This window comes from Grus americana, chromosome 9, assembly GCF_028858705.1.
Source record: "Grus americana isolate bGruAme1 chromosome 9, bGruAme1.mat, whole genome shotgun sequence".
In the NCBI taxonomy this organism is placed as follows: Eukaryota; Metazoa; Chordata; class Aves; order Gruiformes; family Gruidae; genus Grus; species Grus americana.
The window spans coordinates 14,549,043-14,576,670 of record NC_072860.1 but is presented as its reverse complement, the minus strand read 5'-3'; the positions used below and the strand labels follow the sequence as shown (position 1 = coordinate 14,576,670).

General features: G+C 46.5%; 2 protein-coding genes across 7 annotated transcripts in view; one reads left to right on the top strand and one right to left on the bottom strand.

Annotated features, from left to right (window-relative positions):
* LOC129209789 (D-beta-hydroxybutyrate dehydrogenase, mitochondrial-like) overlaps window positions 1-11,206 on the bottom strand; it is a 25,754-nt gene extending 14,548 nt beyond the window's left edge. For 4 of the 5 annotated variants that reach the window (XR_008578208.1, XR_008578209.1, XM_054834745.1 and 1 more), the window contains exons 1-3: window positions 11,078-11,206; window positions 7,084-7,194; window positions 518-659 (exon numbers count right to left, since the gene is read on the bottom strand). Coding sequence is in view for 3 of the 5 variants with exons in the window: in XM_054834745.1 (XP_054690720.1) it covers window positions 518-659; window positions 7,084-7,194; window positions 11,078-11,203 (379 nt within the window). In the remaining 2 variants the exon portion in view is untranslated. Of the gene's footprint in view, window positions 1-517; window positions 660-3,039; window positions 3,162-7,083; window positions 7,195-11,077 lie in introns of those variants that run through there. The other variant, XM_054834747.1, reaches the window with a different exon arrangement.
* On the top strand, window positions 11,179-27,628 carry BDH1 (3-hydroxybutyrate dehydrogenase 1). Of its 2 annotated transcripts, none has more exons than XM_054834743.1 (7): window positions 11,179-11,342; window positions 12,693-12,824; window positions 15,834-15,906; window positions 17,340-17,450; window positions 22,569-22,710; window positions 24,224-24,376; window positions 25,777-27,628. In XM_054834743.1, exons 2-7 carry the CDS (start codon window positions 12,742-12,744, stop codon window positions 26,244-26,246), a joined length of 1,032 nt encoding a protein of 343 aa, XP_054690718.1. In that variant the 5' UTR covers window positions 11,179-11,342; window positions 12,693-12,741; the 3' UTR covers window positions 26,247-27,628. The 2 variants fall into 2 exon arrangements, with proteins under 2 accessions (XP_054690718.1, XP_054690719.1); XM_054834744.1 differs by lacking the exon at window positions 11,179-11,342 and adding an exon at window positions 11,637-12,130.

The following is a 27,628-nucleotide window of genomic DNA, read 5'->3' as shown; positions in this document are numbered from 1 at the left end:
AGGCCCATGGCAGTCTCATCCAAGCTTCAAGAGGAGCAACCACTCTCCAGCCACACGCCCCTGAAGTCCTGGAGCCACAGATGTGAAACTCCAGTCCACCCTCAGCCTGGGTCTACAGCTGCTGTCCAGCTTGCTACTTGCACAGAGGCTGCTGAGAAACCTATGCAGAGCAAGAAGCCTCATAACTTCACCATGTGGGAAAGACACAGGCTCTTGTGGGCTTGCTGCCACTCATCAGTTTTTATGGGATGTAGAGTTAGAGCCTGATCCTCCAGCCAGTCTTGGTCTCTTTCCATGTGGCCGGCACATCAACAGCAAGGTAAACCTCCTCACTGACCCAGGTACAGCATTGCCTGACTGCCAGCCACACACTGTCACAGGCCTCCAGACTTATTAACCCTCTTTTGGCAGCATGGAGAGGGAACGACCTGGCCGGTGCACGGCCTGCTCTGTAGGAAGGATTCTGTGAGCACAGCGAAGAGTCAGCTATGCTGGAAATACAAAGATCCCCACATACCTTCCTCTGGCTCCTTCAGGGTCCTCTTCACAAAATCCACAGCCTGAGCCACCTCCTGGTCACTGCACACATCCATCTGTAGCACCTTCATGCGATCTGACTTCACGTTCTTCAGTTCCCTGGCTCCCTCTCCATTCTCATCCTGTTCAGCAGAAAAGAAAGACATCCTGCTAAGACGGACAAGGAACAGTAATGCACCTTAGGGTCAGGCATGTTCACATGGACAGGAAATAGAAGCTATCAAAATTGCACACAGAGGTGTAAACCTGGTGCACAATAAATAAGCACGTGAGCCATGTGGACCAGCGTGCAACCCACCACCATCTTTCTATTTCCTCCAGCACAGCATCAGTGGTCCACTGCTCTGAAAGGGCCACAAAGCCCCTGCTGGTAGCTCCTTGCATGAAGGGTTTCACATATATAACACTGTAAAGTACTGTGCCAGTCTGTGATAACCGTGGGTGACTCTCCGCTGCCTCAGTCTCCATGCTCTGCAGGCAACATAGCAAACACTTGTACAGAAATCAGAGTCAAATTTTCTAGGCTTAAAAGCAAAAGGCTAATTAGGCACTGTACTCATGTCATCCCAAAATATTGCCTGGCTTCTAATGAAATAGTATTGTCAGACCACTTTGAAAACAAGGCAGCAGGGACACCTTTGGCCTAACAGCAAATAGCCTGATGCTATAGGATACAGCAGGAAACATTTATAGTTGAACCTATATATAATAATGACATTTTGCTCTTACTACGCAGCAGAACAGGATGCACAGGAATACATGCACAGTGGATATCTGCCACACAATGATAAGATTACAGACACAAGGCATGAAAGGAGGAGATTCTGGCTGGGGAAGCAAGAACAAGCCTTTTTTTTTTTTTTCTTTTTCCCCACACCATAGGTAATAAGAATGTGATGGCTCTGCTTTTCTTTCTATCCTTTTCTTCTCTTTCCTCTTTCTTCCCCCTTGCTGCTATCATTAGAGGTTCTGTTACTATTGCGGGGTTTTTTTTGTTTAGTCAAACATAAACACAGTTCAAATTCCAAGTTTCACATGGTCACTTCCAGACAAGATTGCTGCCTAAGCCTTATAGCCTTGCTCAGGTGGTATGTAACAAATAAAAATGAGAAGAGCACAGATTAGCCATGCAGTTCCACTGTAGGCTTGCGATTTAATTCAGCAAACTACTCCTTGAATCACAGGCTCTACCTCATTAGGGAGGACAAAGTTATGAATTGGTGAGTCACCATGCCTGGCTGCCACTCTTCCTTTAGCACTTGATACCAACTCCCACAGCACAAGGGCAAACAAGGCGAGCAACCCTCCCACAGTCACCTGCTCAGCTGCCTCTGCAGCCAGGCTAATGTAAAAAACATGTAACTGCTTAGTTTTTATATACATATCTCAGGCTATTTAATGAAAAGAGTATACAACATCTCACCTCCACCTTCAGTGCAGTGAGCAATGATGTGTAATGAAGGAAAACAGCTGAACTGTCCATCACAGCCTTGAGCAAAAAAGGGCAGCTCTCTTAAAAATCAGTATATAGTTACACCGGCATGATGACAATAGTAGGAATGAGCTGCTGGCCCCATGGCTGCATATCATTTCACAACTGACTTTTTTCCAGGTATCACATAAACAGCAAAAAAAAAAAAAAAAGACTTGAAGCTTTTCTAATGCACATCAAACATGGTGACATGCCATGTCTAGCCCCCTTATCCAGCCACGAAAAGAATCTCTGAAAGTGGTGTTACAAGTAGTTAATAACATAGCCACCAAAATATTATATTCCCTTTGAAATGGGTGAGGGATGTGTGATGCCTTGCTATATTTTTGGAAGATGCTCTTGCATCTCACTGAGTTATACAAAGCAACTTTCAGCTACTTAACACTGAATAAAATTGAGATAATTCAACTTGTCAAGAGAGAGATTTATGTACCTATAGAGAAACAAAACCTTAACTATATCTGTACTCAAGTACCAGTTGTCATTTCAGAGCACTGAAAACACCCTTCCCTACATGTTTTTTAATCTATCATAATCCTTACAAACTAAACAAGAAATATTTCCACTATTTTTTGAGAAATGAAGTCAAAGGCCAGCAACTTAAAAATCCAGTATAAATTGTTTGTATTATTCATATTGAAAAGAACTTTCCCTTATCACCAATGCAACTCAACCTGCAAAGTTACCTTCCCAGCTACAATTTATTCACTGCTGACAAAACACATTGATTTTGGAAGACTGACTTCAACATGCAATATCCATTGGAACAGCTTTTCATAGTTACGGACACCACCTCAGCCATTATTTAACTCTAAAACAAATTGCTTAACTCCAGAAATGTCCAGAAAATCTCTTCACAAATGAAGCAGCTATGTATTTTTATGGAAAGAAGTGAACATCATCTTATGATCTGTGGTCATCAGGGGCTGTAAGCACATTCCCTGTTCAGATACCCACATGGTACTTCTATCTTGTTTTTTAAACGGTAGATTTTCTGGCTAGGAAAATACCTGGAGCAGTTCCCATGGGAGCAGCCAGGCTGTCCTCCCTGGGATTGTCCTCATGGCCTTGGGGCTCACCAGCAGGAGCCACCCAGCAGCACGAGTCGAGCGGGGTCCCGGGAGCAATGGCCCAACTGCTCCTGCAAAACCTGTCTCCTCCTCTGAAGCCTTCAGTGGGACTTTGCTGTTTCCTCCCAGCTATCTCAGGTCCCTTGGTTATCCTGCCCTCACAGCCCTGTGCAGCTCCAGCTGTCCACCCCACCCTCCGCCTAGCATGGGCTGCTCCTGGGCGAGGAGCCCAACAGCCACACAAGCCCTCTCCACCCCGCAGAGGAGCCTTGCTCCAGCTTTCAGCTGCCTCCCCCTTCCCCTCCTCTGGCTGGGAGGATCCTGATGCAGCCAGTGCTGAGGGACAGGCAGATCACACAGGGGCTTGTTAGCAGAGAGCCCTCCTGTAATGGACCGAGCCATGGCCTTTTCTCAGGGAAGCTCAGGGGATTCAGGATTAGGTCCTGGCAAGCACTTGGGCACCTGCGGTGAGATGTCAGTGGGAATCAGGTAGCCACAAACACAATGCTGAACACTCAAGGATCCGGTCAGCTTGTTCTGTCTGCACCAGTTCCCCCCACCCTACTGCTCCCTATCCACCCGCTCCCTTCCTGCCTTTGCTGGGCAGAACACCTCATATTTGTCATTACTGGATTCCACCTAACTGATTTCAGACTCCATTTGATCTATCAGGATCACTTTGAACCCTATTCCCCAATGGGCCTGCAACCCTCCCTGGTTGGCATCATGCACTTTTCCTTCCAAATGAACTCTCTATTCCAGGGGGCATTTCCAAGAAAATTTTCCTGGGACTGAACAGCAGTCACAGGCTCAGAGCGTAAGTTTGCTCATGAGACTATCATGATGGACTGCATCAAACCCCTTATTCAGGATACATTTACTCCTTCCCCTTTAACCTGCTGCTTAGCCAGAATGAGATTAGACTGACATGACACAGTCTGTAACCGGTGAACTTACACAGACAGCATGTATCACACTAGATATTTGTAAAATTGAGAATTCAGTGTGTTGCAACTTCATCTAGCTCACCAAAGGTGAGCTGACTAATTGGCAATTCCAGAGGTCTGTCTCCTTTGGGAAGGGAAGTACGGTACCCGCCCTCTTCCAGCCTTCTGAAAATCCCCTGGCCTCCAGGTGCTCCTGGAAATATCACCCATGGGGCAGAAATCACAATGGCTCATCCTTTAAATGCTCTTCAGTACATTTCTTCAGGCCTGGTGAACTTGAACACATCCATTTATGTAAACATTACCTGTTCATTCCCTTTTCTTGCCTGCAGTCCTCATTAAAACTGCTGGCAGTAGGCATCTGAAAACAATATATCCTTTTCTTCAGCAAGATCAAAGTAAGAAAGACAATGATTATTTCAAGTTTTTCTGTACTTTCTACTTTTCAGGTTATTTTGCAATCAATTTCTGTGTGTTTTTGCATTTTAATCCTAATATATTAACAGAAGCTTTCCCTGTGGACTTACTCATCCTTGCTAAATGAAATCCCTTTTGCACTTGATCCTCTCCAGTTCTATCCCAGCCTGCTTGCACTGTTCTTGTTATTCCTGTAGCTTTATTTTTGACTGTCTGATCATTAAAAAGCTCCTGATGCACTTGACAGCGTACCATCTTGTATTTAATGCAAGAGCTTCCTGTGGTGGCTAGTACCACAGGCATCCTTTAACCACAGCCTTTAAAGGCATCCTTTAAATCTCATTATAAAAGCATTCAAGTAAGTGATGATGGAGTAACTACGTGTGAACTAATGGCCTGGCATCTGCTCTACAACTGCCCCCATACCTGCTGTGACCCTGCAGCTCACTCTTCTCTCATGACAGGGTAAGTTTCCTTGCATTTGTCGCGAGCAGTTACACACACACTGCTAGTTACTGTGGGGCAGCTGCATCCTTAGCCACTCTGCATGCTCACTCCTTCACTTATCAGCAATAATCACCCATATGCTCATACCCTGTTCTTCGCAAGTGATCTCACCTAACAGCTCCCTGCCTTCACTGATGTTTCCTGCTTCTTTTGGATCCATCATCCTTTTCTGCAGTCACTAAAGGCTTCCTTTTCTCAGAGCAGTCAGCTCTAGGTTTATAACAATTTTTATCCCAAGTCCATTCTACCATTAAATTTTCAGTAAGCTCCTGCTTATCAAATTTTAAATTCCTAGGCTATTATCTCCCTCAACCAACACAAGGCTGTTCCATGAGGATGCTGGCTGTCCCAAAAACCACAGAAAACATTTGGCTGTATTACTTTTGCAACAACTACCCAGATAACCGTGTTACCACCAGACCCTGACCTTCACATGCACCTAACAGCAGATAAAACAACACTAACAATCCACGGGAAAAAACCTACCCACAACCAAAATCCTATGGCACTGAGTCCAGATCTCCTGAAAATTTATTAACACACAGAACAAGAAAAATCACATTCTCCCACTCTCTACTCCTTCAGGGTCAAGTGCTCAGTCAATCTCCTGAAATTCACCTGCAGATCAACTACGATTGTTGATGCATTTTTCATTTCCATGCAGAATATAAGTACTGACCCACAAAAGTTTTGGCTCTTAGTAAAGAGTTGCCAGGCCAGATCAGAGGGGATGCTGAGAGCTGCCTGACCATTCTGGGACAGGTAATAATCTGTGATCAAGAAGTAACTTTTTAAAAAAAAAAAAAATCAATAAAACAAGCAAGCAGAGCTTACTTTGGGAGCACTTCTTTTCTTTATGGGGCTTCAAATGGTGCCTACCCCTCTCTGCTCTGCACTAGTGTGCTGCCTTCTGAACAGCCCTGTCAGACCACCCTATCTCCCCTCTCCTTTCTGTTCCCTACACCAGCTGCTCAGCAAAGCGAGTGCCTGACTTGCTATCACCACAGAGACAGGCATCCCAAAGCAGCATATGACATGATTACTGAAGGATTTATAGAGCCTTCACATGGAAATTTCCAAATAGTGGCAATTTTCCAACAGGACTCTCTTGCTTTCAAGTTACACAATATGTCAGCTGATAATAACTTTCCCTTCTGGTGTGGTGGAAGAACATAACCTCCGCTGAGGTCACACAGGCAATGAGGGCCACCTTTTTTGTTTGTTCTCACCCTCCACACTACTCGAGAATCTGTGGTCATCATTCCCTGATCACCTGTGCTGAAATGGCCATCTCCAAAAGGAGAAACAAGTGGGTATGAACTTATTTTGAACAATTCAGATCAGAAATTACATGAGTATTAACTATCAAAACAGCAAAAAAGCATAGTAAGGGTTAAAGCCCAGCTGAGATGGAAGTGGAGCTGGCCCAGTTTATAAAGAGAATTACACAACACTGGTACCTGCACGAGCAGAGACTGGGATGATGGGTCTGCAACCTCTTCTAATTCAGTGTGCCTAAACTAATCTCTTACAAGTGATGCCATCTGTCAAACACAGGTGACAAACAGTGAGACCTACAGATATCAGAAAGGTAAGGAAATTTGTTCATTCCGCTATCCAGAAACTGAATAGCTTCTCCAGAAGCTGTAGAAGCACAGTTAGAAGACACTTGGAAACAGAACCTGAACAAGGCAGGAGATGCAGCTTGGAGATGAATTTGAGGAGAGCGTCCCCAAAGCAAAGTGACAGAATGAAAGACAACAACAGAGGTGCAGGGAAGACAGAAAGCCGTAGTGCCATAACAGTCTTGGACTATCAGATTTATTGAGTATATTGCAGTATAGCTGAGAGGCTTCCAGCAGTGAACAGTGCCCTTCTGTGCAAGCTACACATGGGCAGCTGATAGACAGTCCCTGCCCTAAAGAGCTCAAAATTACAGGAATGACAAGATGCAACAGGCAGATTAAGCAATGGAAGATGTAATGATCCCTGCCCACTGCACTTCCCCCAGGTCTTGAACTAGGGTAAACAGAGGCTGCAGATAAAGACGCTGTCACTTGAGAAGCATTTTTTCTCCAATCAGAGAAGACTTTTGATCAGTATTACTACTCACCGCGAGCAAGCATCCAGCAAAAACAGTAAATCCCTTTGTATGAAGCAGTTTTGCCAAGGCATGTCCAAAACCTTTGTCACAGCCTGTGATTAGCACCGCCTTCCCTTCAGCCTGTGTGGAGAAAGACAGTAATATAATAGCATCAGATATTGCAATGCTGCAGGCATCACCAGCACCGAGCGACATAGCCCAGGAGCAGCTTGCAGCCAGGGCCAGACAGCATTTAGGATGTACAATTCCAGCTGCAAACCACAGTGGGCACATACCTGTCTGCACACTAACCTGACTGCAATCTAAACCCAACAGTTTCAGTGGAGCTTCTGCTGGGTCAACCTGCATAAATGAGATGACAAGATTCCTGTGCAGAAATGCAACCAGCTCGCAACTACTGTGAAATCCTAAATTTATTCAATTGCCAGTCTGTAACAATTTGTGTTGCCTTGATGCCTGAGCTAGAACAGTAGCCCTTTCGTTCAAGTATCAGTAGCCAAAACAGAACAGAACCGTTTCAAAAGAAGTTAGTGATCTACCAGCTCATGGGCATTGTAAGAGCAGCATAGAAAACATCTCAATGATGGTATGTCACCTGCTTAAACTGCACAGCAGGTCTTCTAACTGCAGAGTGACTCTATTGTCTGTTCTTCACCTACTCCCACTCTATGCGGTACTTTCCATGCTGTATTTTAGCATGCAGAAATGTAACTACAGGTTAGGGTTTCCTTCTGAAACACTGCGGTCTTAACAGGAACAATTTATCAAATCCTACGGTTCTCTCCTACATTATTACTATTATCTTTTGACTGACAGATAAATTGAGAGAGATTTCATACTCAATCTGGTATGACAAAATAGGCTTGTGATAGATCTGAAAACAGAATCCCAAATCCCAAAGAGAATCCTGTACCAAAACACTGCACCTTCACCCTCTTTCTTTGCTTGAAAGCCATCTCTCCCCTGCTCTCCTCACCACAGCTGTGAAGCCACGAATTCGCAAAGCTCAGCTGAACTTGCAGGCACCCAGCTGCAACACTGTGTGCTTCTCCAAACTGAAACCATATCTGTGAGGCAATAACGTGATACAGTAATAAAGATCTAGAGAAGGCAATAAGGAAATGAGGTCACTTCCATCTCTGTGGAGATATCTGCAACTAATATTCCCTATTACTGTATTAACAACAGCTGGAATACACACATTCGTATTTTATACTACTAACGTATGAATTGCACCAGCTTGTCCAGCCACTTTTTCAGACAGAACGGGGGCAAATGCCGGTGCTCTCTAATCTCTTGTTTTGCTGACATGCGTGGTAGCGAAGTGGCAATAAGGAATAATTGCAGGGCGATAGCGATCAGAGTATTACTGCACAAACTCAAGACGTACAGAGAGCAATAAGCAGTGAGCTACACCCTGTCCTATATTTCATGTTGAAGCTATTGCTTTCAAAGGGGAATCATGATCTGAAGTTGAAATGAGAACAGATCAAAAGTCTATCCTGCATTTATCATACAAACACCCACGTTAACACTGATTCCTACACTCAGGCAAAGAGCACCCAACTACAGGCTAGCTCTACTAAAGCTCTGAAGGTAGCTACAGCTAAAGGACACACAGTAAGTGAGAATTAACTATACTGAGCTCAGTCTTAATCTAATTTACAGTGACACAACTCCAAGAGAGATGAGGATCAAGTACAAACCAGATCACAGAATTTGCCAAGGTTAACTCTCACATTAACTCAGCAACCTGGCCCTCGAAGAAGAAAGGATTTGACTTTTTTCTCTGCCTCACTTCCCTGGACCCTTTGCCTCTGAATCCTGGCAACAGAGGGTTTCCCAAAAGGGGAGCAACTGAGGAGGAAGAGATAAAAAGTTGTGCTCACATCCAGAGCCCAGGACAGGCAAACAGAGACCACACCCAATCCTCAGCCATCATTATCTCCCTCATCAGCCTGTCTAATAAGGACAGAGCTCAGCTGCAGGAAATAAAAGCAAATGACTGGTCTGTGTTCCTGTGTGCATCAGGTTTTAGCTCTCAGCAGCTGGTTTGCTTTCTCAAGTTTAAAAACAAACAAACAAACAAACAAACACCAAACCACCAAAATGTACACAAAAAGGAGGAGGTTTAAAAATCATCTCAGCTGTCTACTATGGGGAGAAAAGTGAGGAACAACTTACAGCATGAGAAGGTTTCTGTGATTATTTGTTAATTATTTGCTATTACCCTAATTGCTGGTAATAAAACGTGACTACAGCAACATGGTTCATAACAAACTGAGGCCCCAACAGTGCTAACAAGTGTGTGAAGAAAACCCAAGGGATGTACCAGATTTCACATCTGTAGCTACCTCAAGTCTTTGTGCCATGCCTAGTGGACAGAAAGCTCACAGGGATGAGAGCAGGGAGCTATCCCATTCCCAGCCAAAAAAGATCCTCTCCCAAAAAAACCTCCAAACATGGAAAAGCCCAATCATCCTTATCATTTGCAAGTCCCAAGGTAAGGCCTAATGGCCTCGTTCCTGGAGTTTGATAAGGTCAGTCTGCAGCGTACAGTTTGACATAGCACTGAGACAGGCAGAAAGAACTAGCTGTCACCTCCCTAGCAGGCACCACAGTGACCTTGATCAGTGTTTTGAGGAACTTCAGGTGCCTCACTATCGGTCACGCAGTGCTCTCAGGAAATACTGCACAGGCAACGGCACTCACATACAGTGCTGCCAGGGCACCTGAGACCAAGTAACTTCTTGTACTAGAGGTGCTGCTGTGGCATCTGGGCAGGGAAACAGTCTGTATCCTCGCTGTGTGATCCACGGCACTGTAATACATGTTCCACTCAGTTCAAACAGCCCCAGTGAAGCAGCCCAATGTTAACCTGCAGCCAGCTCAGGTGCACACACCTTACCAGCTTCTCCTACTGGGATACGATTGCTTTGTTAAATAGTAGAACTTATTTTACTCATGTAGGTGATCTATCAAAATTATATGCATTTATTGCAAGAGAAGCTAAGGAAAGCAAAGCTACTTTGTCAGTCTCAGTCTCTTGGACAACGTGGGAACCCATCATGCTTGCCTAGACTTTATCCTCTTCCACTGTGTCACTTGTTTTCTGGATCCTATTCCCTTTGACACCCTCCCCTGACCATCTGCTTGCTATCAAACAGATTAATTTGAAGATGAGAGCAGTGAAACAGTAAACTTTCCTTGTTCCTTATTTCCAGAGTCAGGAAGTTGAAGTTTTCAAGCCCAGGAAAATGAACTTTAGTTATTCATCATAGGGAAGGTATTTTCTGAGGTGGGACAGGGATAGGGAATGTCAAGAGGAGCAGAGTGGATGGAAGAAGGGCAAAGCAGGAGGCTGCAAACAGGCCAAAGCTGTTATTTGGCCATTTCAGAGAGGCAGGATTGAGCTGGAGGCCCTGGAGCAAAATCACGTTCACTTGCCAGTTCTTCCTGGTGCCTGCAGAAAGGCTGGCTGGTGTGTAAGCAAGAGCCAAGCTAACTCCAATCCAGTGAAAGAACCCCACTTTGTGTTATTTTTTAAAAACAGATGAAAGCAGTCTGGTTATGCAATTCTGTTTCTCTCACAGGGCTTTTTTTCCTGCCATACACTCACTCCCAAACTGAGAGTACTGGTACAAAACCCACACACCCCGAGCCTTGTGCCTCAACATGGGGTTTCGCAGCAGGGCACCGCGGCCGAGCCCCGAGAGGGGCCAGCAGCCAGCCCGAGGCTCTTCGCAGCTCGGCATTTCATCTCCGCTCACCGTGTCCTCGTTAAGCCTCCACCAGCCCCGCTGCCCGCTCAGGCAGCGCCGTCTCGGCCGCTCAGAACTGCCACAGGCGCGACGCCTCAGCCGGCCCGGTTAAACTACAGCCGGCGGCACAGGCGGGCCTGAAGGCGCGGCGCCATTTTGGGCCCCAGGGGAGCCCCCGAGGCCTCCCTCTGGCGAGCCCCAGAAGGGGCCGAAGCCCCCGGGACCCTCGCCGCGGTACTCACGGGCAGGGCGCGGTGGGCCCGCCACGGCAGCAGGAGGAGGAGGAGGTGGCGGGCCAGGCGCCGCCCGCCGCCCACCAGCAGCAACGCAGCGCCCAGCGCCAGGAACAACATCGCGGCGCCCCGCATGGCCGCAGCCTATCGCCGCCGCCGCCCGCGCCCGCCCCGGCCCTTCCCCCGACCCGCCCCCCGCCGCGCCCCGGCAGCCGGGGCACCGGCCCAGCCTCATTCAAACGGCAGCAGCGCCCGGCAGGCCAGCCGGCTTCAGGTAACGTGCAGGTGGTCCGCTTTCGCCGCCGCGGGACCTCCGCGGGAGGGGGGCGGGCGGGCCGGCCGGCCGGCGGGGAGGGAGGGGCCGCGGCGGCAATGGCAAGGCCGGCCCCGCCGGACCCCCGGCTGCCACGCCGCCTGGTGACCTTGCTCGCCCACGGGGAGGGGGCGATCCGGGCGGGGCAGGCCGCGGTGGGAAGCGGGGGACGCTGGCATCCCCCCGCTGCGCGGCCTCCACCCGCAGCCCGCCCCACGCCGCTCACGCGTGGGAGGCCGCGCCCCTCTCCGTGCCGCTCCGCTCCCACGGGCGCGGGGCGGCCACGCTGTCGCGCGCCCTTGGCGAGCGCCGTGAGCCCGTTCCCGGCCGCGGGAGCCGCGCCCCTGCGTGGGGCAGGGCCGGCGGGGCCTGCCCGGGGAAGGCCCGTCCCCTCGCCACCTCCTTATGAAATTCCTCGCCAAAAAAATGCGTGGGCAGCAACCGAGCTCTCGAATTTGATCAAATCCCCAGAATTTCTGAGGATTACTGGAGCCAGCGAGTCCTCCCGAGCCTAGACCTCTCCCTTCCAAGCCTGGCGCCTCACCACTGCTCTTTTTGTGGTAATTTCACTGGTTTTTAGTCAAGGCCTGTTTCCTAGCAGGCCCTGAAGCTGCCGCAGCAGCAGCCCGGCCTTCGGCAGAGAGGCAAATAAGCCCTAACAATTAGAAACCCTTTTCCTGCTTTAATAAAGGAGGCCATGCATTGAGCTGGAGAGATGTTTTTTGTGCACTGGATCGGTTTTATTTAAGGTGAATATCATTGAAATTAACTTTCTGTACTTAACTCTTGTTCTTGAGCTGTTTTGACCCCCTGGTGAGGTTAATGGTGGTTCCCTATGCGTAGTCCAGCATCACTAGCTACTTAATTACAAAGAAATTATTTTTAACCGCACGGCTGTACTAGCTGTAAAGCCCAAGGATTGCTTTGGGAACATATAACATAACATCACCTGTGACTTGAAGTTATATTTTAGTTTAAAATTATATCATGTAGCTCACTTGAAATAATATATTCCATGTAAGTACCTTAATTTTTAGCTGTTTCAGAGAATGCAGTTAAAGATGCATTAAAGAAGGAGAAATTGACATTTTCTTTAATTGCCTCTCTGCTTGTCAGCTTACTTATAATCTTTTTCCTTGTTTAAAAGCATCTTGAGGTGGTTGAAGGTTGAGCTGTTTATCTCAGTGTGAGGGACTGCAAGGGGGGAAGATGAGTTCCTTTGGACTTTATTTTCTTGTTGAAACACATGGAGTCAGCATGACATACAAAATAACTGAGTAACTAAAACAGAGGTGCTATCTTGTATTGCAGACCCAAGGGAAAACAGTCTTGCTGTTAGTAGAGTGTGTTAATTGAAAGCATGTTGGCTACCAAGCTGTCCCGGCCTCTCCTGAACTTCTCTGTGAAAGCCCTGAATTTCAAGGACCCAGGGAATGGCTTCAGGTAAGTGACTTGGTGGAGAAGAAGAGTGAGATCTTGAGTAAAGCACAAAGTGAGGGCTCATTTGATTTCAGCAGGACAGTTTATTTACAGAATCACAGGATGGTTGAGGTTGGACAGGACCTCTGGAGGTCATCTGGTCCAACCCCCCTGCTCAAGCAGGGCCTCCTAAACCTGGTTGCCCAGGACTGTGTCCAGACGTCTTTTGAATATCTCCATGGATGGAGACTCCACAACCTGCCTGGGCAGCCTGTGCCAGTGCTCAGTCATTGAGCTGAGCACAGAGGAGATGGACTCTGTATACAAGGAGGGGTTGGCAACATGAGGTTTTTTTACACTTGAACAATCATCTGCAGACAAAAGGGGGTTGAGTAGAGTATTAATTCAATGTCAAGCAGGGATTTATTCCTGAATATCAGCAAGTAGGCCTTGCTGTAGTGCAAGGAACTGTCATATATTTCTATGACTTCATTAAAGAGGCAATGAATCACATTAAATGAGAGAGAAAGTTGAAAGGGAGGGTTTTAGTGAGAAATGGAGGTGGGCTGAGTAACAAAGCTGTTTTTCTGAACATGAACAGAAAATTGCCTATCTAATTCTAATTCCTAGCTCTGAAAAAAAACCCTTTATACTGATATATGATGGGAACCCTACGAGTTCCAATTCAGACCAAGTTGAGTGCTTTCACTGGCTTTGCTTTAGAGCAATGGTCTGTGTACTGCTAATTGTACATAAGCTGTTTACAGGTGGCTCATGGCTAAGCAAGACCTGCCACCTCCACTGTGGTTCTACTGCTGTTGCTAGTGGTGTCCAGCACTGTCACTGCCAAGGATGGCTCCCTTAACAGGGAGTTGTAGATAGCCAAGCTGTTAGAGATTTCCTGTGCAAACAGCCTTTTTATCTCCTATTTACTCCTCACACACCAAAGCTGCACCGGCAGGAATCTGCTGTGGCCTTAAAAATACAAATAAATGCTTTATTAACTTCAGAAAAGAATTTTCAGCATATTCTTTTTTATTTTTTAATTCTTCTTTGTTTTGCTTACTGTGTATTTGTGCTTTGTGTGTCTTGTACTCTGGGCAAAAATGTGTTGTATTTTTTGAAGTACCCACAAGCTGCTAACCCTGAGATGGAAATCCAACTGTTCATCTAAAGGCAGTGTTGTCACTATACTGGTATCTTAATGTATTGAGGTAGCATTTATATACTTGACTCTTCAAGCTGAGGACTGCCTTTTTTGGTGTAACTGAAGAAAAGAGAATGCATGGTTACAAGCACAGATTCAATTTAAGGACCATCTGTGCATTTTAGAAGTCTCAGTTGTGGTCTCTAGAATTCAGTCATGCAGAATGACAAAAATGGCTCACGGTACATTAGTGTACTGTGTGAGGGCTAACATCGCATACACATCGTAGCTGTTTCCTCTGATGACATTCCTGCTGACCAGCAGCTGGCATCTATTTTATGCCCTTGCCTTCAGGTCAAGGTAGGCAGAATGGCAAGTAGTTCTCTACAGGTTATTGTGAATGGAGTGCAGCAAATCAGACATGACACTGAAAAATAGAAATCAAGTTCATGAAACTAAAAGAAATGGTACAAACATTTCTGATCACTTTGAGACACACCAAGCAGCTTATTGTTGAGAAAATTCCAAGCCAGGATTGCAGGTCAGTGATGTTAACACAGACTTTGCCTGGGCACTGACCTTTGCAGCAATTAAATAGGCTGTTGGTGTTTGAAGAGCCGATTGGGCTTGTGACACTCAAGTTAGAGAAAGAGCTAAACTCTTGCAGGAGTGTGAGCGGACACCCTTGGCCTGAATATAAATCAGTTCCCCTTGCATCTGGTTCAAAGCTTCTGCCTAGCAGACTCTTTTTCCAGCCTTGTTTTCCCAGGATGCGGCTCAGAGGCCAGAGTGTCTACACAGTGCTGTTCAGTGTAGCATAGGTCACCCTGGGAGCACCTGTGATGTCTGAGCAGGAGCTAACTGTGAATGATTATGCAAATTCACTTAGAAGACAGAAGAGCAGCCTGGAAGATAAACTCTGCTGAAGGATAGATGTTGTTAGAGGGGTCAGAGGGTAGATGAAGTACAGCAAGTCTAGGGGAAGGCCAGAAGGCTCTGGGAGGGCAATGTCAGTGCCCAAAGCAAAAATGAAAAAGCTGATAGAGTCCAGAGAGGTGGCTGGCAAGGACAGAGGCTAGGGTCACTCTGGTGTCTTGTCTAGGCCTAGTTTTGATAAATGATGTCAAGACCTAAGACAATGTGATGCTACTGGTAGTGTAGCTTTTGTAAATACATACTCACACCCTGGAAGGCATTGTTGCTTTGCTCTGGTCTGTCTTTGTGAACATGGTTTATCTTCCTGGGAGTCAGACATACTGTACAGAGCAGCTTCAGATCTGCATGGCAGGTATTGCTCAAAGACATAGTGTCTCTTAGTTTAAACAGTTGCAAAGAGGGCATCTAAGATCTAAGAGTATCTGATGGGTAGTCACTGCAGAGGAAGAAGTATCATCTAAGATGACAGAAGGGTGGAGTTGTGTGAGAGACATCCAAGCAAATTTGACCTTAGGCTGGGTATAAGAGACAATGCCACAGCAGAATACTTGCATCAGACAAATGAATAACTTCCTATACCCCAGCTTTGTGCAACTCTTAAATGAGAGTGTTGTTGCTGTTGGAAATGAAAACACTGATTGCCCATTTTGCAGGTGGAAGCCGCTCTGTGCCTCCAGACCAGGAGCTATTTTAGAATTCTTGGTAATATCCAGGCAGCTTCTGCAGCTGGAAATAGCATCAAGGTCTTTTGAGAAACAAATGTTTCATACTGTAGGAAACACACAGGCTCAGACTAAGGAGAACAGTAGACTGGATACCATCTTCTCAAATGACAGCCTACATCATGTGTATAGGCAACTCTACATTCCTTTTTACATGTATGCTGCAGCACCAGGGTACAGACAAGATATTCCATGCCTGATTATTCTGTTGTTTGGGTTTTTTAACAGGCCTGTGCAAAGATTTTGCTTCCCTCTCTTGTCCCCGTGTGGCAGCCGCTCTTATGCAAGTGAAGTCGATCAGGTGAGTGTGACTGTGGTTTCCAGGAACTAGTTCTGCTGAGCTGGGGTTTTAAAATCCCTGAAGCCTGATGACCAAATTGTTCTTTCCAATTTGCCAGAAAGACTCTGTGCTGGACCTCTCCAACATACTCCACATTGTTTCCTAGCGCAAAGCTTCCATTGACGTAGCACAGTACATGCTGCTAAGGATGGAAATAAACAATCAGACTAGTGGGGTTTTTCTATTTTTGGAACTCACTCAGCAGATGAAATCTTCCACCTTAGAGCAGAGGGAATTTGCATGACAAATTCGTAATAAAGCACTATTTCTGGACTATGGCTGTGTAAAGGGATGTAAATAAATCAGTTTGTCCTCACCTCTTGTTCTGAACAGTGATCCTCCTCTTTAACAGCCCTTTCCTTCCACAGCTCACCAGGACCAGTGCCAGACAAAAGGAAGGGAGATGTTTAGCCCTCTTGCCTGTCTTGTGGCACAGAACTCAGCACTGTAGCAGCGCTAGAGCGTGCGCATCTTGCTCTGAAGCCTGGGACAGAGTCTCAGAGGAATTCAGATGTGGCCCTTGCATTACTGCTGGGCTTCCAGCGTGACCCTGATCAGTCCCTGTGTATGCCGGGGAAAGCAAATTTCTAGTTTGTTGGATGAGTTGGAATGAATTGCAAGTAATTATTACCTAATACCACCCACAGCAGCACCTTGCTGCATAGGCACTTGCTGCTGGAATGTCTGATACACCATGCAGTTTTTAACTTGTCACTTAACTGCTGCCTCTTGTTGGGTTAGAAGAAGGGGTTTGGAGAAGGAAGGAGGTGTACTTCTCCTATTTAAATTCTAAGTTGGAAAAATAAGACGACCAAAAAAACAAACAAAAAGACCAATGACCAACTAGTCTTGATTTCAAATATTAAACCCACTTGATTCTGCTTAGCTTTTAAACCCCAGCACTAGAGGGTTTACATGCTAGAGAGAGAAAGATGAGTGAGCAGTCAGTAAGGTTAACCCATATCCTTTCCTCAGTCAAGCCATCTTCCCCACACCCTATGGGCTGTGTGGCACAGAAGACTGGACTCCTGCCTGCTTTGAACATATAGGAACAGTTCCTACTGAAGGGAAAACATTTCTTGGACACTGTCTGGTATATTTTCGGATTTCAAGATGGATGTGAACTGTCAGAGAATGGTGGGTTGCTTGGTCTTTTTGCCTTGGGAGCCTGTTGCCAGAGGTGCCGAACTTCTCTGTGTTGGGAGGATGGTGATCCTTCCTCACTTTGTTTCTTGTCTTCAGGAGGCACTGGGTGGCGGTAGCTGGCAATAAGTCTAGACAACGTCCGTGGAATGAACTGCTCCTGGCCAAGGACATGTTTTTGTTCTGTGCAGTACAAATTGCTGATTCCACGTACTCAATTCCAGTGCATTTTGTTCTGTTTTGTTTTGCAGATTGGCAGCAGAGCTGTGCTTATAACAGGTTGTGACTCAGGGTTTGGATTTGCCTTGGCCAAGCACCTGCATGCCAAAGGCTTCATTGTTTACGCTGGCTGCCTGCAAAAGGTAGGGAAAACAAAAACTGTATTCTTCACCTGTGGCACGTGCACAGACACTGTAGCAAATCCAATCTTCCCTCTCCACTCTGCACAGCTTTCTGCCAAGGAGAGGGAGGGAGGGTGGTTGGTAGCCCAAAGAGAAAGGCACGTGTGCTTGAGTTTCATAGAGCATAACCTGGTCTAGGCCAGAACCAGGACTGAATGATATCTAGGGAGTTCTTATTTGGATCACAGCATTGTGGTCAGTTCCATATCTGGTGGACTGGAACCCCAAATCTAGTTTTATAGTCTTATCCATAACCAAATTTTGGGATCAAGTTGAGTCTGGACCTTTGGCCCTGCTCTCAGACTGTACATATTTACACAGGGTTTATTTTGATTAATTGTGACATACACCAAGGCACTGATGATTTTATGGCATGTGGCATGAGCATTTTTTTCTATATTCATGAGTACAGCCATGCCTCAGTGTGTATTGAGGGTCTCCTGAAATTGCTGTGAAGGTGACAGAGTTCCACTAGTGCAAATGAGAGCAGAATCAGGCCACAAATAGCTTAGTGATGCAGTCTTGATATACTGTCCAGGAGCGCTCTGTATGGCAGTCAGAGATACCTGGTCATGGAGAATAGGTGAGAGCTTTAGCCTCTTTCTCCATAGGAAGCACTGCACTTTTTTAGCTACATGGCCATTTCCCAACAGAAACAAACTTACTCCTCAGGATATCCTGGGGTGGGTCGGTCATTTGGATCCTAATCCTTTAGCTCATTCATTTCTATAAATGTATCTTCAATAGTTGTATTATTTAAAGAGAATTTGCCAAGTTTTTTTAATGTTATCAGTACTCTTTCTGCTGTTAATTTTTGCATTATTATTAAGTTTTGCTTAACTTACTAGTTTCTTTCTGCTGCATTTTTTCAAAACAGAAGTTTGTGTTTCGATAACTGTCCCTTGTGGTGTCTCAGCTTTGGGTCAAGGTTTTATTTGTTAACCTGGGCTCCCTCTACAGGCTTCACAGCAGAACAAGACACTTATAAACTGCTGCTTTTCAAGAGGTGCCCAGAAGAGAGAGGGCAGATGAGTACTTATTTGGCAGATGTTTCTCCTCAGCTTTTGTAACTGAAGATGAAAATTAGAGAATATAAGAACATTGCAGACTTAAAAACCACCGTTAAGAATAATAGCTTGCCTCTATGTTGACTGGAGCCAGAAATTTCAGAGCTGCAAAGTTACTTCTGGGTTTCACTTCCTCTGCCAGAAATACCCGATTTTCAGTGAGCATGTCTTTAACTGTCACTGAAATCTCCCTTCCATTTTGGTGTCTTCAGCACACATTCAGTAGAATGCATGTTAGTGGAAAATCTTGGCCTCTGACAATTTTAGCATAAGCTGACATGCAGCAGCATGCCAGAACTCTTTTAGGCTTTGATCAATATTTATTTCCTGCTGTATCACTGTGTAATTAAATATTGCTTCTTTAGCTGGACTCACATCCCATGTTCCAAAATCTATGTGACTATGGCAAGGCTGGTAACATCAATTGTCATCAGAAGAACACTGTAAAATGCCAAAGCTCCTTAGTCGACAGGTTGGCCTCATGTGACTTCAGGCCATATACTTCATGTAGAACTGCTCTATAGAACTAAAACAACTCCAGGAGACTGAGCTGATTTCTCATTGTGCCACAGGTTTTACTAGCAAAACCATAAGCAGAACTCTGATCAGACTGTAATTATTGCTGATGCTGATTTTAGGGGCAGAAAAAGCCTGGTGTGTTTTTTAGATGGTAGGTAGAAGTGGAGGTAGAAATAAGAAGCATTATCTATTATCTATATTTGACCTAACCCTGACAGAGAGGAAATGACTGTGAAACTTCAGTGTTAATTTTCACGGGACTATTTTTCACAGCACACCTGCACATCAGAAACATACTTCAGCTTGGGGAGCCATCATATTATCAGGGTATCCACTGTTCGTAGGAACGTCATGTCCTTATTGCAGATTAAAAGTGTGTGCAGTACTGACTCTTCATCAGGAAAGGTTTTCTAGAGTGGCCAGATCCTGAGCGCCTGACTGGATTTGTACTGAAGGAAACCTGAGAGATGTGTTTAGGGTCACGACTGAGGGGAGCCCAAGGATGGATCTGTGCTAACAGTGTGCTATTTCACACACAGTTTCTTCCTAACATTTTCACTGGCAAATATATTCATGTGAGAGGTGATGCTTCATTGCCAAAAGACAGTGGTAGACTGGATCCAATGAACGATCACACTGCAGCTGTCTTATTTTTTCCTCTTTGATTAATAGCTGGAGGAGCCAGCTGACACAAGATGAAGAAGGTATTTTTCCATCAGTATCTGTTACCAGTGGACATATGTGATGTTTGTCACGGCTGTCAGGAGTGTGGTGGAACCCCTGTTTGCTTTGCTTTGTGTGCTCAGGCCTGTTGGGGCTTGCAGGGGGATGAGAAGGCAGAGATTATCAGAGCAAGCCAGCATGCAGGCCAGTTACTGTAGGGCTCAACAAGAGTGCTCAGAGCCACAGGCTGTTACATACCACTTCAAGGACACACTGATAAAGATACAAGCTGAAGCCCATGGGCTGCAGGGGGTGACCATGGAAAGAGGAAGATGAGGCAGCAGTGGCAGTGGTGTGCTTTTTCAGTATGCAAGAGCTGGGCCCTCTTGCCATGGGGACAGTGGACCCTGGGGCTGACAGCAGAGATGTGCTGGTCTCTTGGCGTAGCACGAGAAGGTCCTTCCACTGCTGCATATGGGCCCGGGGATTGTGGGACAGGCTACATCTCGTGCTAGGAGAGCATGACACAATCACAGGGTGCCTGACTTAAACATCACCCATTTGCCCGTTCTGAAGAGACAAGGGAATGGCCCTGTGGTCTGCATTAATGTCCAGTGTCCAATTCTTGGCCAGGATCCCAGCCCCAAGGGTCCCTGTCCAAGCACCCAGCTGCCTGTGGGTGGGAGGGCAGGAGGGATGTTGGCTTGCTGAGCCAACCCTGTAAGGGAGGAAGAAGAGGATGCTGTGGAGGTCCCAGTAGAGCTTACGAGGCCACTGAGGCTGGTGTGTTGCTGCGGCCCAGAGATTTTGTAGCACGTCGCAGACCTGGGATTGGGGAAAGAAGCACCTTGGCTTTATTGTTTTTCCTCTTCCCTTTAGCCGTATCTGCTGTTTCCAAGGGACTTGCATGCTTGCATTTGCTGATTTCCTCTTGGCATTCCCACACGTGTCACTTGTATGCTTTTCAGTGCTTTGCCATACACACTAGCTTCAGCACCACAGTGCTTTTGAGTGAGCAGCAAACTTAGCACAAAACTCTATTTTCAGTCACCATAAAAAGAAACACCACTAAGCTGTGCATGGGACTCTTAACTGCTCTATTTTGTATGCAACATGCTTCTGTGTGAAGAGGATGCAGTAGATGCCTTCTCTTAAGGACAAACACTAACCGGCATTAACAGTCTGTAGTGGAATAAGGAAGGGTGGAGAAGATGACAGAGGAGACATCAGGTACTTAAGTTAGTGAACTGTCTGTGAGCACAGTGGATAAGCCCAGGAATAAGAGGAGCCGGGAGAAGTTTTTTGGAAGACAGGTGGCACAGAGACAGGGGGATGTATTGCCATCCTTGTGTGGTATCATCTCAAGTGCGGTGTCTGAAGGGAACCCTTGCTCAGGGGCAAGCCTGGGTTTGGACTCATTGACAACTGACTGCTGGCAGTCTCTGACAGGGAGCGCCTGTGGCTCAAGGTGTTTGGAGCAATCTAATGTCATTCAGCAGTCAGGAAACAACCCTGCTATGAAGAACTGGCCTGTTCCAGGTCAGAGGGAAAAAAAGCTATCTATCCAAAAAAGCCTCATCTATCAGGAGTGGAGAGCACTCGGATGCTTGCCTGCTGATGCTGACACTGCAAGCGGGGCTACCTGGAGGGTTGAGCAGTGGGGAAAGAAGAGCTGAGCAGCCATCAGATGATCTTGTGAGACACGCTCCATGTCTAGCCTGTTAATGGGGAGTAAGAGAGTTCTGGTGAGGGATGATATTGAGGGGACAGAGGGAGTTTCTTAAAGACAATGATGTTCCTAAAACCTGATTATTTTCAGAGCTAGACCTCACCATCCTCTACAAAATTACCCTGGAGTGGTCAACACAGTCCCGTAGCTTATAACCATGGGAGGGATTCAGGGATAGTCCCAAACTCAGATTAATATCCCATATCTGTATCCTGGAAGCACCATAGCCAGGCTTCACTGCTGTGAAGGGGCATGGCAGTCTCGTTGCTAGCAGTGTCTGGCCTGTGTGAAGGGTGTCTCAGGGGCTGGCTGTGGTTAATTGGCTGGGCTGTGAGCGGTATGTGTATGCTGGGGGAATCTGTTGTTCTGAGCTGAGACAAAAGGAGTGGAGATGGGAAATGGGAGTGACAAAAAGTTCATGGGGGAGGCAGAGAAGAGAGCAAGATGCTGGAAAAGGTGCTGGGGGGAATTGCTAGCAGGCAAGCTGGCCAGGCACTTGATGATCGGACTCTGTAGGAGTCTGTTGGAGGTAGTAGGTAGGTTTCCAGGCAGTGGGAGCTGTGTGCGTAGGTCAGCTGAAGGGAGAGAGCAGTGGGTAGGCAGTTTAGGACTGTTGCTCCCAGAGCTGGCAACGTGACTGAGAAGCACATGTAACGTACATGTGCAGCCACTCACCAGGTATTTTATACCATACCCCCACCAAGCTATTTGCTGTGCCCCATATGCAAGCCAAAGTGAGGACAGCACCACATTCCCACCACTGCAGCAGGGGGGCATAGCTTGATCTCAGGAGTTTGTACTGGGCAGGAGTTGCCTTGCTGGGGCAGATCCAGCTCTGGCTGCTTTCTTGGTGATCGAAGCAGTTTGTACCAGCAGTTAGACCTGGGTGGCAAGGCTCATGGTCAGATGGAGATGCTCAAGGAATGGGATCTGCAGGAGTAGCCCTGTCTGTTCCCCTTCCTCTTAGAGCTGCAGGACTGTCCTGATCATTCTGTGACTGCCCTATGCACTCTCTTTTGCTTGATTTGATGGTTGCTATGCATTTGATATTCTACGCAAGCTCTTTGGCCAGATTCAGACCAGAGCTTTCTTTCTCTCTAGGATAAGGGAGATGGGGGCTCCAAGGATCTGGACAACATGAACAGTGATCGAATGAGAACCGTCCAGCTCAACGTCTGTGACAGCAAAGAAGTGGACCAAGCAGTGGAGCACGTGAATAGCAGCCTGGAGGACCCAGAGAAAGGTAGGTGCATGCAGTGGTTCTTAGGTCATGTAGGTGGCAGCAGCTCCCTCAGCTGGGCTCTGAGAGCATTTTCAGGGCATATTTCAAAAGCTGAGCATATGATTGAAGGGCACAAAGCTCCGAGGAGCAGCAGTGAGAGCAAATGGCCCGTTCAGATGTTGTGCCCTATCAGAAAGCAGCTTCCCACTTAAGACAGCATCTACAAAGACAATTGCTTTTTACTCCACTAGCTCCTATAGGGACATTAGCAGACATCAGGGTGGTGTTCAAGGCCCTGGGTTTAGTGTTTTATTCCTGTGAACTGAAGTTTATTGTGACTCCCTTTATGTTTTAAAACCTGGCCAGTGCCCAAAGATTGGGGATTAGCAATGGAAACATCTCCCTCAAACTTTCAAAAGGCAAAGGAAATGGAGAGGTTTTCCAAAGGATTTCCCATGAAGCCAGCTAAGTATCATAAATGCCATTGCAGATATTACCATATATTACAGATTTCAGACTTCAGAGGGTAGCTCCAGTACTGTGAAAATCCCAGTTGCTCATGCATTCCTGAAACCTTTCCACCCTTGGGTGAACTACATTTTTCCCCTAAACAACATCCACACTTCAATGCATGAAGGTTGTTTAAAAGTGGAGCAACCAGTAATGTTTTATTTTGGATTTTGCATAAGCCTATTTCTATTTAATTTTTATAGATGGACCTTCTATATAAATTAAGTTTTCTAGCCCTGTATTCTCAAGCATAGGCCAGGATGAAGTTGCCTTTTCTGGGCTGCTTCTGAGAACACAGATCTGGGCACAGTCAGTCAACAGGTAACAGCGAGTTTTTCTAAACAGCAGAGAGAAGCCATCCCAGATCCTTCTCAGTCTGTCTCCTGTGCAATTAGAATATTATATGAAGCGAGTTCATTTTATTCCAAATTCCTTTTTAATCTTTCTTTTCAATGCCAAATGAGTTGGTAGCTTCATTGGTTGCCATCTTGGTTGCAGCAGAATAAAAAGGAGAGACTGTGGCATGTGTGCCCACATATGTCCACCCATGCCCACGTCCCCCTTCCCAGCATTACAGACATTCTAGTTATTATGGTGACACATGGGATTTTACTTTGAAAGAATTACTCTTTTGTTTCTTACAAGGCCTTTTCTATTCTTATTTGCATTTGGAGTCTATATTTTGCTTCTTTTAAAAAATCATGATTGATAGAAAGAGAATGGCAAGGAGAACAGCTTAGACAAGGCTGATGTTCTCTGTTTGCTGGCTCAGAACTTCCTGGGAAGCCTTATTCACTCTACTTTGTGGCTGCAGTGTTGGGCAGTACAGGCAGATCCTGACTGTGGTTATATTTGCTCAGGAGACTGAAGTTCACTTTGGACTGTCTTCTGTCTGGCTTCCACCATCACAAGTCATAATGAAAAGCTCTGTTGTGTGGTTCAATAATCTATTAGCAGGGCCTTTTCCTAGCTGCTCTCATTAGTCTCACAGAGGGAAAACTTCCTGCTTGATTTTGTCTTCTAGGGCTCTGGGGGCTGGTTAACAATGCCGGGATCTCCACATTTGGGGAAGTCGAGTTCACCAGCATGGACACCTACATGGAGGTAGCTGAAGTGAACCTGTGGGGGACTGTGCGAACCACCAAGGCATTCCTCCCCCTCATCCGGAGGTCAAAGGGTGAGTGATCTCCTCCTGACTGGCACTCCCTGGAGCCGGTCCCTCATCGGGCCCCAGGTCTTGCTGTGTTAGAGGCCAAACTTCTCTCTGCACCATTGGCCACCTTCATACCTTTACAGACAGAGTGTGGTCCACAGCGTCCATCACAAATGACAGATTTCCTAACCGCTCTGAGTTACACAGCAAGGCAGCAGTCCTGAAAAACAGTTATTTTTCCCATCTGTGCTGCCTTCGCCTGCAACATCCCACGCAAGATCTAATCCGTCATACCTTCTTTTACCTGTTCAAAAGCTGCAGCTCACCATAAATTCCAGCACCAGGAGCAATCCTCCTCTCTGTACAAAAACCACCTGTGCCAGTGCTGGCAGGGTGGGCAGCAGCACTGTACTATGACGTGCTTCTTGCAGGGAAGTTAGCTGTGCACCGTGTTACTTTGGGAGCCTGTAACATATGAGAGATGGGGTTTATACAGCAAAGGAATGCAGACCTGGAGCTTGAATGGGTCTTGGCATAAAGGGGCAAAAGCATTCCTGCACTGGGGCCAACTGCCTGACTAAATGAGAATATTTTTTACTCTTGAGGCATCCACAGACGTTAACAATGTCATCCTGTGCTGCAGACCTGGGCTGTATGTGGTCCAGGCAGCATTTCTTTCACCATGGAAGGGTATCCACTTCTGTGGTCAAAGTTTCTTTTCCTAACACAATTCAGCAATGAGCACTGATAGAAAAAGTGCAGAGAACTGCAACCTCTGATTACACTGCAGCATCCACAGTCTCCTACCAGCATTCTCCCCAGCCAAAACAGTTGGCTTCTGGAGAGGAGAAAGGCCCCAGCTCTGTGCCTGGAACCGTGATCCAGCTATCACACAGAAAAGAGGGAACTGGTCTTAGACTGCTCTACCTGTTTGTGGTGCAGGAGCAATCTGTTCCCTTTTAAGGGGCAGACACTGTAAGCCACCATCGGGCTCCTGGATTTTGTGCCTTTGACTTGCAAATAAACAAGCTCACCCTGGTGCCAGAGGCTTTCTTTGTTGCTGCTTCCTCTTGTCTGGGCTCAGCCCTGATTGCTGCTGAGTGATCCTGTTTCCCACCGTGCAGGCTCTGTCCAGCCTCTTCTGTGTTTCCCGTAGCACTGAGCTTTGTGTGTCACCATGTGCCTGTTCCCTCAGGTATAATGAGCCAGGGAGTGCAAGCACTGGGCTTGTTCTCCTGCCTGAAGGCTGTTCCATAGGACAGCAATGCTCAGATAGAGCCACGATCAGGTCTGCCAGGGACCCCCTACGGATGCGCAGTGGGTGGGTGGATGCATGTTCAGGAATCTGCTGGGTGGTGCGTGTCAGGTATCTGCTCTGGATCAGGTACCACAGCTCAGCTGTGCTTTGCCTGGCCTCTGCCTAGGTCGCGTGGTGAACATCAGTAGCATGATGGGTCGGATGGGCAGTCCTGCCCGGTCACCGTACTGCATCACCAAGTTTGGTGTGGAAGCCTTCTCCGACTGCCTGCGGTACGAAATGCAGCCCCAGGGAGTGATGGTCAGCATCGTGGAGCCTGGCAACTTCATAGCTGCCACCAACCTGTACAGCCCCGAGCGAATCAAAGCCATAGCCGACAAAATGTGGGACGAGCTCCCTGAGATAGTGCGCAAAGACTACGGCAGGAAGTACTTCGATGAGCAGGTGAGCAAGATGGAGACGTACTGCAACAGTGGCTCGACAGACACCTCGCCGGTCATCGAAAGCGTCGCCCATGCGCTCACCTCCACGACCCCCTACACCCGCTACCACCCCATGGATTACTACTGGTGGCTGCGCATGCAGATCATGACGCACATGCCTGCTGCCATTTCAGATCGGCTCTATGTCTATTGAGGCCTCGCGCTCCTAGGCTACCCAGGTGGGAAACTTGTTTTAAAGAGAGTATTGTACACACTTCCCATTAGTCATTTTAAAATTTTTCTAACCTCATTTCAGAGTACTGTATTTTAGCTCTAAAGGGTTTGTTTAAACATCTGACATAACCTAAAGGGCAGTAATTTGCAAGGGATGCTTCCAGGCAGGAATACATTATGTTTGTGCAGTGACATTAATTCTTTGCTATTGGTTTTATGTAATCCTTTTTTTTCTCACCTCAAATATCAAGTTAAAATCATTATTGAAACTGCAATTGTTCTAAAGTCTTTTCAGAATAATTTCTGCTGATGGCTGAACACAGTCTTCACAATTCCTGCCTAGGATGCAGCCTTCACACCATAAAACAGGAGCCCTCCATGCTGTAATGGCAAACCACTGCCTCCTGATGACAAAGAACATCCAACAGACTTTTCCAGGCTTGGTCACAGTAGCCCAAGGCAGAGCAGAGACTTCTTTAATTTGGGGATCAGAACTCAAAATGCTCGAGATGCTGAAACTGAGCAACTGACCCTGTCCCTTTCTCTCTTAGAATTATACTGATGAAACCTTAGAGAAAAGGAACCAGTCTGCTTTTCTTGCGTGCTTTCTTGCAAAGGAGTTCAATGATCCAGGGACTCAATCCTGCAGACCTTTCCCACAGGAGTTTCTTACTCATATGAGCATTCCCATGAGTGTGAGCAGCTTTACGCACAGGACCACAGGTGTCAGGATTGGCCCATAGTAACATTTCTCATCAACAGTAATTGAACATCAACTCCAGACTTAATTTGGAGAAGAGATTCACTCCAGCTGCCATAATTTGTGAGGATCGCTGCTGAGCAGAGGGAAGCAGAGAGGGTTATAGTCACATCAGTGAGTGCCGTTCTTACCAGGGCCTCAGAGTTACACCAAGGATTTGTACAGCACCTTGCACAGAAGGGCCTTCACCCTGACCTGTAGGCACTACGCGGTGCAGGTGATGATAACAGTAATAACTTTCACTGAAGGAGTCACAGAGCTGAAATACATCTAACATGGCATAAATCTAACAGAACGTCCATAACAATGAAGTTAACTTCAGTTAACTAAAGCAGTTTCATTTCTGTCATGGTTGTTTACATGTCTGAGAAATGTTTGTTTTGTACTGTAAGAAAAGAAAAGAAAAAAAAACATAAAAGAGCCTTTCATGGGGAGTGCAGAAAGAGTTAATTTTTTTTAAGCTTGAAAGGCCAAAAAAAAAAGTAATTAAAATAACCATTGTTAGTGACGTTAAAAAGAAGGGATCTCACGTGCTCTAGTAACGTACCGTGACATGATCAAACTCCTTTGGCTTAATAAATGTATACATGAATGGTATTAAA